The sequence below is a fragment of the Cyclopterus lumpus genome, chromosome 12, assembly GCF_009769545.1.
Source record: "Cyclopterus lumpus isolate fCycLum1 chromosome 12, fCycLum1.pri, whole genome shotgun sequence".
Lineage (NCBI taxonomy): Eukaryota > Metazoa > Chordata > Actinopteri > Perciformes > Cyclopteridae > Cyclopterus > Cyclopterus lumpus.
The window spans coordinates 9,882,576-9,893,849 of record NC_046977.1 but is presented as its reverse complement, the minus strand read 5'-3'; the positions used below and the strand labels follow the sequence as shown (position 1 = coordinate 9,893,849).

At 39.9% G+C, this 11,274-nt stretch overlaps 1 protein-coding gene across 1 annotated transcript in view; it reads left to right on the top strand.

Annotated features, from left to right (window-relative positions):
- Positions 1-4,492: 4,492 nt before the first annotated feature.
- pdlim5b (PDZ and LIM domain 5b) overlaps positions 4,493-11,274 on the top strand; it is a 31,348-nt gene continuing 24,566 nt past the window's right edge. Inside the window, exons 1-2 of the mRNA XM_034547653.1 lie at positions 4,493-4,617; positions 8,928-9,033. Coding sequence (XP_034403544.1) covers positions 8,935-9,033 — 99 coding nt within the window. The 5' untranslated portion in view covers positions 4,493-4,617; positions 8,928-8,934. The remainder of the gene's footprint in view (positions 4,618-8,927; positions 9,034-11,274) is intronic.

Sequence of the window (11,274 nt, the reverse complement as noted above, 5' to 3'; positions counted from 1 at the left end):
GAGATTTGTACACAAGCAGAGCTGTTTTAAAGTCTATTCTCTGAGCAACAGGAAGCCAGTGCAAAGACCTGAGCACTGGACTAATATGTCCATCATTTGTCACCTTGATCAGAGCTGTCTCAGTGCTGTGGTGGGGCCTAAAACCTGATTGGAAAGTATCAAAAGCATTGTTAGACAGGATAAAGTCAGTAAGCTGTTGGTATACAACCTTCACTAGGACTTTGCCTAAGAATGGCAGGTTTGATATGGGCCGGTAGTTGTTCAGTACTGTGGCATCAAAACTGCTCTTCTCTAGAAGAGGTTTAATGACAGCAGTTTTTAAGGCCTTTGGAAATGTTCCAGTCTGGAGTGAGATGTTGAGGTGAGCGAGTTGTGATGACAAACTGCTCAGCACAGACTTTAGAAATCTAGTGGGTAACTCATCAAGGCAGCACGTCGATGGACTCAGACTGCAGATGATCTCTTTGACTCTTTTGTCAGTGACAGGTATGAAATGTGTCAGCTCTAGGTGTCTAGCTGGCTGCAGAGTAGATATTTGTGTTGTGGAATTGATGGCATTTTTAATGCCTTGAACTTTGTCATTAAAGAATATTGCAAACTTATTACACTTAGATATAAAATTAAGTTCTAAGGGAGGCGTTTGTTAATCTGTTTACTGTAGCAAACAGGACACAAGAGTTGTTACTGCAGTTTGTGATGATTTCAGAAGAATAACTCTCCCTTGTTCTATACGCAAAGTCTGGTTGAACACACATAACCTTTCGTTGTAAATCTCATAATGAACCTTTTCTCCATGGTGCCTTTTGCCTACTTTTAACCATTCTAACCTTGACAGGAGCAATGGTATCGAAAACATTTAAAACACTTGACGTATAAGAGTTCAACAGATCATCAACATTAGAACACGGTGTATTTTCAAACCTAATCATTTCCATAAACTGTGTCCCTGTGCCGTCATTGATGAGTCTTTTTCGAACAACTGCAGACCTAACTGCTGGTTTGGGTGTAACAGACAAGTCAAAGAAAACACAAAAATGGTCAGATAAAGCAACATCAACGACATTCACATTTGAAATAATAACACCCTTGGTAATGAGCACATCTAGAGTGTGCCCTCTATTGTGAGTGGGCTCAGACACATGCTGAGTTAGACCAAACATATCAAGGACAGCAGTGAGTTCTTTCGCTTGCCTGTCATTGGCTACATCCACATGCACATTCAAGTCCCCTGTAATAACTAAACAGTCAAAATCAGTGCACACAACTGAGAGTAATTCAGTAAAATCATCAATAAAACAATTATGTGGTGGTTTGTAAATAGTAATATAAAGTATGGAAGATTGTTTTATCTCCATTTTGAATGACACATACTCAAATGATGAAAAAACCCCAAGTGACAATTTGTGGGTGAGTATATTGTCCCTCAATATGGCACAAACCCCTTTGGTTTTGTCGAGTTTCAGACACAAAATTGAAGTGAGGTGGACTAGACTCAATCAGGACTGCATTAGCTGTGTTTTTGTCAAGCCATGTCTCAGTTAAAAACATAAAATCAAGATTGTAAGAGGAAATAAAACTATTAATTAAAAAAGATTTGTTACCTAAAGATCGGACATGCGTGTTTGAGATTAGCTAAAGTTGAACTGGACGCTGTGTTCTTGCAGGGGATATGGATTATATTTCTCTGATCAGACAGTCTGACTGTCCCTGTTTTATCTAATCTATGTGGTTGGACAGTATTTATTGTTTTAGACACTCTCTCCCTGGACCTCCGGTTGATATGGGGTTTAGCAACGCAGAGGCCCTCAGCGTCCTAGACAACAGTATTGATATACAGATAAAGAGCGCAGAGAAAGAGAAGAGGATGACATCAACAGATGTCCCGTGATGGATTTAAAACCAAGGCACGGTGCATGTGCTTTGGCCATCTGAGACACCCGGATGACGGAAGGCCATAAATAATGTGGATCTGTTAAATGTGTGACTCTATTAGCAGGGGGTTGTTGTTCTACATTTTGCATCCTTTTTCATTTTGATTTGTGTGTCCATGTAATTACATGGTACAGTTCCCTCGAAGGATGAGGCAATGTATCTAGAGTGATACTTAAAGTGTGTTCTTCCTTTGGAATCAAACACCCAGTCTTTGAACTTTAATTCCAAGATTTTCTGAGCGGTTAACTTCTCCAGTTACGTAAAGATGATTCAAAGGTAAGTACTGTAAAGTTTACATAAAGGACTTGTGCTCTTCAGTGGCTCAATCACATTGCACAAGGGAGTGTTGCTGCTGTGCTTTCCATTAGTCTATATACATTTATTGACATGGCACACATGGAGCTGAAAGAAAGCCCTGCTGACCTGCAGTATGCTACAGAATGTACACATCTATCTCGCTTCAATCGTTGAGAACAGTCAATGGTAATCTGTAGAATGTGCCATGCCATTTTAGCGTGTACATAAATCAATTTATATTTATTTAACTAAATATAACAGTGCAAAAATAAAAGCATAACAAAGATTTGAGAGAGCTGGAAGAACCACTAATGTGATTTATCTTAAACAAATCAGATTAAGACAAAGTCTTATTATTTAAAGTAATACATTAGTAGCAGAACAATTACCCCGTGGAATGCTAAAATAGTGTGAAACGTCACTTTGATTAAAATGTTAAACAAAATTCTGTACAATGTCGACATCGTTTGGAACTGTGGATTAAACTATAATCATACTTTACGCCTGAGGGATTACAGGCTTTTGTCCACCGAATAAGTATGCAGTGTTTTACCTTTGTGAATGTCGTCAAGATATGTTATCTAATACTGACCAAAATTCATAAAGGTTTTCCCCTAATGCTGCCAAACCTCTTAGTCTCCCACCTAAGACCTACCTTAAGAACAATTAATGTGCAGATTATTTCTGAATGCATTAATAAATGTTTTAAACAAAATGTCAGAAAATAATATAACCTTTTTTTTCATTGTTCCACACTCCAACGTGATGTCTTATAATATTAAAATGTTTTTGCAAAAAAACAGTCCAAAACTCAAATAGAATTTACTGACGTCATGTTGAAACAAAGGACTAAAATAATAATTTGATTATCAAAATGATTGCCAACTAATTTTAATGTTGGTCAACTAATTGTGTAAACTACTAATCTGAATAAATCTGTGTAGCATTAAATATGCTTAATATGTTCAATGTCAATCTGCTCGTCATTGCTTATATTGAAAATATTGGCCTGATGGTGGTGCTAGAGGAAAGGTTAAATCCACAAATAGCGTGTAAATATAATATAATCTCACTTTGCAAAACCTTGTTTTTATATTTGGACATTTTGAGTAATACAGTTTTGCTTATTTTGTCCAAAGCCCAGTGAAGTTACAGTCACAACTTAAGAGATCAGTAAAAAAGAATAGTGCCGCTAGGAATGTAGTAAACACTGGTGCATGTTCACTAATTTTTTTATGTCTTCTTTAAATCCGTTGAAGGTCACAGTTTTCAGTCACAACCTTTTCTATTATTTACATTGGCTGGAGTTGGCTTCATGAAAACCTTCGCCTCAGGCTAGACGCCGTGTCTTGGAAGACGAGAACCAAGACAACAAGATAAGATGTCAAATGTTTAGGTATGAGCTCGTGGAGGAAGGAAGAATTAGTAATATTCTACACTTCTTACCCTCAGGCCATGACGCTCAGTGGTTTACCCTAAATAAACTGTGAAGCATGTACTATCTTTGCTGTCCACTAGAGAGCAGACACACACTACTACAATCTGAGTAAAGATGGAAAGCTGCTGTCACAGTAGTTGTAGAATAATAAACAAAAGGACAACGATGCACCTAACAATGTTTTTACAGGGAAAAATACAATGATATCTTAGAACCTGTGGATACAAATACTTTATGAGGAAATCTGTCAAGTCAATTTCATCTATATAGCCCAACATTAAAAGTCTTTTTGCAATATGTGCAGCATAAAACACCCTCTCTCTCTAGACCCTTCATTTAAATGAGAGAGAAACTCTGCAATGTCTGTCAACGAATACATATTGATATCAGCAGCGAAATCAACGAGAATCACAACACAACGGGGAAGAAATCAGTAAAGACAGCATCGTAACTGGGTTACAATGCAGTGCAACGCAAACAATGCAATACATGTTTAATGCTATGTATCTTAATTCAATGTTGGCATATATCCCAGAGTAATTGTTTTACATTTGACTAGATTTAGTCCTTTTTGCATAATGTGAGCGGACAACATGGTGAGCGTTAGCCCTCCAACTAAAGGACTCAACTAAAACTCACCTGTTGTGTCACAGTCTGGCAAGCCCATGCATGCCTGCCGCTGCATTGCCTTAAATCGACACACGCACACACGCACACACACACGCACACAAACACACGCACGCACGCACCCGCGCGCACACACACACACACACACACACACACACACACACGCACACACCAGGCTGTGAACCCTCCTCCCCGCTGCCAGACGGGGCTGGCTTATATGCGGAAGTTCCAGTTCCGCTCTGTCCAGTTGACTTCGAAACTGAGAGCAGACGGACTAAAGTCACGCTTTTCTCTGCACACCAGACCCGGCTTCACGACGCAAGGTGAGTTTATCTGACAAAACATTTTAAATACTGGTCAAGTTTCCATTTTTATTTCACTGTTACATGTGCCCGTTACAAAGTGACAACTAAAATAAACTATATGTTCATCGAAATAAGTAGCAATATCTTTACAAAACGTAAACGTTGTTTTATGCTGCTCCTACAACTGACACGTTTGTTTTACTGGCAAGTAACAAGTGGGATAAAAGTATATCAGAAAAGTGCTCTAATAATGTCTGACATGTGTTTTGTGTCAAACCCGCTGAGCCAACCAAAGGCACATTTAGGTTCATGTTGCGTGAGAAACCCCCCCCCCCCAACCACGCTGGTGGTTACACCCTCTAATGAAGGGCCCTTAAAGTAAACACACGATTAAAGACGACCCGGGCATTTATCACGTCGTCCCATGATGACAACGACTGAAGCTCAAACGTTATGTTAGATAATTACTCCTCGGAGGTATATTATATTGTATGGTCTTGACTGAGGAAACACATTTAAAAAGTAGTCCCTGAATGGGTCACTGGTTACACGGCACACAGGTTGCTTTAGAACAAACGTGTCACATGAAGTCAGGTTGGAACAAGTTGTTCTTCAGATACTTGGTAAGACATTGAATACATTTCACTGTCAACCATTGTCTTAAAGTTTGTTGGTGTAGTCTTACAAAAAAGTGTACATATATATGTATTTATTCATATGGAATATAATTTGGATATTGACACATAATAATGTAATAGATGTTATTGACACCCTACTAGTGTGAGCCTACACTCTTAAGTAAACTCCGCTCTGTGAGTCAACATGTCTTGCAATGATGTCACCAGGCAACATTGTGTCCTGTAGCATTGTGAAATGAGCATGACGTCAGAAACTCTTTAACAGGCAATAGAGACTTCCCAATAGGACTAAAGTTTACCTGGAGGCAACACGGTTGAATTTCGACACAACATGCAGTGCAAAGGGCATTGAGGACATTCAGGACAGTTTATGCCACTTACGTTCAACTTAGTTGATCCTTGTTTGATTTGTTTCTATTTAAAATAAAGTGTTTCTTATTCAACCGCGACTAGGAAGTTTCCCCAAAATGTTAACAGAAATATTCTGCGTGTTCCCATTGGCACGTCATATTTACACTCAACAACGTCTAAATTCAGTATCACACTATTTGGATAATTTACCTGCTAATTCGATAGAGCGAAGTTAAAATAACATCCACAAAAATGCATAAATGTCTTGACAGTAGACAACTTCAGAGGGTCCCATTTGTGCTCTAAGTGTTGGGTTTTAATCTTGTTTTTGGTGCGACACGTGCTGAAATATTAAGCGCAATAATGTGCCATTATGAGAGGAGTTTGAAATATAAGGCCAGAATGGTTCATAACCAGAAGCAGAAGGGTTGACGTGATTACCACTGATGAAACGCGTGTGCAGAGCTCAACTTTGTTCCTCATTTTGGGAACACTGAAAGGTGTGTCTGCTCATGTCTATGCATGATATCATTAATAATTGCAAAACAAGTAGGAGCATGAGCATAATGTTTGTTCTTCCCATATTAGGAAAAGAAATGCGTCTGATATGCGGGTATGACTTGAGCTTGATCCTGATTTCACCATCAACATTTAATTAGACTGAGATGAAATCTAATACTGACATAGCTGTGCAGTCCAGCATATTCCTGGTTGTTTTGAACAATGGGAGCATGTCGTCAAGCCGTGGCTATTGGCTCAAAGATCTTTGAATACAACTTGCCGTATGCATGTCCATTGAGTCTTGTGTCACTTCAGAATATTATTCGGTGTAGACCTTACATTGTAAACAAAGCAAGAAACAATGTGAAAGACATCAGTTGAGTTCCTTTCTATTGAGGTTAAGACATCAGGTGCTTTCATTTTCTTAAATCATTATTGGTGAAACTTTTTAAATATGTGTTCATTATCACTGTTATAGTTATTCCAGGTTTTTTCTCAAATAATGCTGCAATTTGATGAGTTTGGCATGTCCATGGTAACGATGAACTTGTAATTTCCCTAAAATTACACTACTTGACTCATCTCCACCCTTAGTCACCTTGAAGGAGACGACGGTCTTTAATTGGTGGCTTTCTTATTATAGACGTGCATTCTGCTTGTGTGTTTTGGTTTAGTTTGATTGTGAGAGTGCGTTGTATAAATAGTAGAGCTCTGTGCTTTGCACATTCCAGGTGTTCACTTCCTCCCCATTGCTTTTACATGATTTTATTTCCCACACACACACTTTGGTGGCTCCATTGTTGGCTTCTTTAAAGAGCCCGTTCCCCTCCCGGCATGTTGGGGAAACAGTGTGCAGGCCAACCCTCTGGTTTGACGTGTGTGTCACAGTTGACCAGGTGACGGGCTACAACAGGTGGTGCTGTGTCCCTGAGGGAATTTGTGATGGTAGCATGACAACCACAAACAGACATTCCTCTCGGATGACAAGACATTATTATTATTATTCATGAAATACTTATCTGGAAAGTATGTTGTGTGAATATGTTTTCCTTCTTTTTTTCCATGCCCTTTATCAAGGCAGGCATTGACACATTGAATTGCTTCAATAAGTCCCATGCACACATGTTCTATTCAGCCATTGATTGTGCTGTCCTTTTTCACCAAAGCCAGAAATAAAAGGCCAGATTCTCAAATGTCTGTCATTAGCGTTAAGTTCAGCACCAAATGAAACCCCTCTGTTCACCAGCAGTCCCTTTACTATCTCTTTGTTCAACAGAAACACCTTTAGCTCATTACATTAGAACTATGCGTCTTAGCTTTCCAGGCTCTCAGTTTCTCTCCAATACAACCTGATAGCAACTAACAAAGCACCCGTCTGTTCAGAGTTAGACTCAACTTTCCTTCTACATGTCCCCCTTTTCCATATAATTGCAACATAATTCCATATATGACGAATGTGGGTGAGCCTTTGATGACGTGTTTTCATGTCAACATTCCCCCTTCCGGTTGGGCAGGGCAAAGGTGATGTATTTCAACATGATTAGTGTTCACAGAGGCCCACAGTCGCACAGACGGATTGACCACAGCCTGTTAGCTGAATACTCATACTCGTTTAAAGGATTCTGCAAATATGGGATACCAATTTCCTCAATTATTAAACTAATACATGTAATAGTATACTAAATATGAACATGTGACTGTACTTAACCCCAGTCTCCCTTACAGTAAATAGCTTGCAGCTTCAATTTTTCAAGGGAAAAGGAATGCACGACAGGCAGGGCTTAAAAACCAGAGAAACTCTATAGTGCATGAAATATTGCTCTGCACCAAATAGTCTTTGTTTGCTGGAACTGTCCTTTTGATTTGAATGCACACATGTATAATCGGATATGGTTTTTGTATCCATCCATGAGGTAATGTGGTAGATGTCATTACGATGTTGAAATGGAAAGCAAACCTGCGCTCCAATGAAACGTTGAGTTGGCAGCTGAGCTCTATCAAGTCTCCGGCCACCAGGGTGTGTCTGACCTCTGCTCTGACCCGATGTACGCCCAGCAGCTCCACCGCTGCCTGATGGAAAAGCCCATTCTCACTCTGTTATGGATTAAACTGGGTTTTCACAGGACTTGAATGTATCCCGGTTTCAATCTCCTAATCCCGATTTTTCAACTCCAGGAATGAGTGTTAAGGATGATACAGGTACGGGACTATTCACTACACCACGTTTTACTTGGAAGAGGAAAAGCCCCAAATTGGCGAGTCTTTGTCTTCCAATGCCTAATTTGAAAATGTGGTTTTATTTTTAAAAACCCCTGAGATTTGGTATGGAGTGCAGTATCTCCATGAAATCAGATACTTTTGTACTATAGATGTTCACACTCTGGGTACCTTTTTATTTATTTTTCAAAAGCAGTGAAAAGACATTGAGATTAGAGGTCCAAAGTGCAGCTCCAGAGTCACTGATCTGTTTCTTTTAAGGTAAACAAAGGACAGTATGTACCTCCGTGCTATAAATATCCCTGACTTGTCTTTCTCTCTTTTCTTAACTACTGTGGCGTATTTCTGATTCGCTGGAGGATGTGCATCAACAGCATTCAATGCTGTGTTACCTAACTCAAAGTTTTTTTTTAAAGTCCAAAACGTTTGGTGAACATCTTTTCAAAATGCCAGTTGTTGGTTGCGTAACATTTGCATGTTGCGTGAGACGCTTGTTTGTTTATATCCTCTTTTCCTGTTATTCTCTTTACTAAGATCTCTTGTGTCTGTTTGTTCTGTCTCTCTTGGTGGATTATGTCCGTATTAACATCCAGTGTAAAATATCTCTTCCTCTGTCTCTAGGTGAATCATGAGCAGCCGCTACAGTGTCTCCCTGGCTGGCCCGGCCCCCTGGGGCTTCAGACTGCAAGGAGGGAAGGATTTCTGTATGCCCCTCACCATCTCACGGGTGAGTGGCGCACACACACACACACACACACACACACACACACACACACACACAACACCTACGTGGCCTCCCCTCCATGACACCTCTGAGGAACGCTGTCCATGCTCACTATGCCATTTGTCTAGTGGGTGATGAAAGTGCGTGTGCCATCCATCTCCTGTGTGACACTCATTGCTGCATTTAGACACCTTTTGTAACGGCTCATGGCCTCCGTCTCTCAGTCCCCCCACGTTCAGGACCTCCCGCCCGTAAAGGCCATGACTAATTGTCATAACAGTGTTGCATTACCGAACCATAACTACATTATCCGTCAATTTTAAAAACTCCCTTGGATTTCTCCGACGGTCATTCAGGATATATTTGGAGGATGAAGCTGATGGCTGTTAACAGCTCCCGTCATTTTGGTCACTCAGATGAGGGATGGTGCTAAGTGTCCTGGCCTTTCTCTCTGGCATTAGTCCTGATGCGAAGCACAATAAACTATGTGTACTGGAACTGCAACAGAACTGGTCCCTTAACGGACAAAAAGCCACAGCGCTTCAGTAATAACTATTTTAATTTTGGGCCACATAAACTGAAACTGGGATTTGGCTCTGGCTGACCAGGTCCTGTTGAGTCCTCATCAGGGAGAAGGACTGGTGGACTGGAGGGCTACTGATTGAGAAATAGGCCGTTTTTCAAGGGTATCTGAAGAGTCTCAACTATAATAACTTAATTCTTGTCAAACAGGGCTAAAAAAAGACGGCTTGTCCTCTATTAGTGCCGCCCGTGCTTTGACAACAACTCTGGCTGCTGCAGAATGAGCAGTGTTATTCAGTTCATGCTGCTTCCTGTTATGTAATTGTTATCTCCATGTCATGACCAAGGTCAGTGACTCTGTTTATTTGTTGTTTGCCAGGATCAGTTACAGAAGTTTGAATGTTTTGATTGTGGAGAACAAGTGGCTTTTCTCAAGAGCAAACATGACTGTAGAGTATGAAAAGGCCAGCATGGCTGCGCAGACTATTTATTTATTTATTTATAAAACCTCCAAGTCTTTCCCAAGAGGGAAAACCAAATCGGCATCAAATTGGCCATTTTACCTCCGTTGCCATTTCAGTTTTGGCATTGGCTGTTAAAAAAACACAAGACCAACATCTGCTTAAAATCCCCTCTACCTTTTAACAGCTCAATGGAATTCTTAAGGGCTTGCAAGTACAAGAGTGCACTGACCCAAATTTCACACAGCATTTTTACTATTTAGACTGGAATATGTACTCAATTTTATAACGGACAATGTTTTCTTGAGTTGATCTGGTGTAATATTCCTACTACACTGCATAAAACCCACATGACAAATGAAAAGCAGATGGACAACCTGACACCTTATTGTGATGTCTGTAGCGATGTGCCACAATGTAATGTTTTTACTTGTTTAAAATAAAAAGACATAGGTGAGTTTTGTAAAGTGTCCAAAAAAAGCCTACCCAGAAGCCTTGAATGTGTTAAAAACCACCAGTGCATGTAATGTGATAGTTTTGATTATTTCTTTACACAAATGTGTTGCTTACACCTCACGCGCCCACCAGCAGTGCTGTGTGGAGTCATCAGTGGTTTTGGAGCGTGCCTCAGCACTGCTAAACCAAACAAAATGAATCGCAGCTTTTCAGTACACCGCGTTGTTGGTTTGTGTCATTCCTGTGACATATTTTCATCCCAGCGCATGACCAATGAATGGCACCATAAATGGTAGATTTCTTGTTGTTGTCCAGGCGCCAGGAACAAGTCCCCCTTTTGTTTATTCATCAGCCAACAGAATTCATCCAGAAACTATTTGTAATAAAGCTGGAACATGTATCCATTTTTGTCCATGCATTTTCTTAAAACTGTTAGTTGTCGGATCTATTACCTCTCGTGATTGCTGTATCTGTAATCTAAATTCAAGGAGTAACAGTATTTACAAAGGGAGGAGTAAGTGAGTAGAATGTACATATATGGAAATATCTGCCAACAGTTTAACCACTACTTCAGATCAATCATTAGCTGAGCGACGAGGGAATTGTGTAGATCATGGGCTTATTTTAAGGTTCATTAGAGACCCACAATGCTAATTAGACCGACTGCACGAAAGAATATTCGTTCACGTTAAAGCTTCTATTTATTTAGCTTATATGGATGTGATTGCTATGGATTAATGATGCAATGACTTATATATAATAATCCAAAGATTACATCCAGTACTGTGTCAGGCTGGTTGCTTAA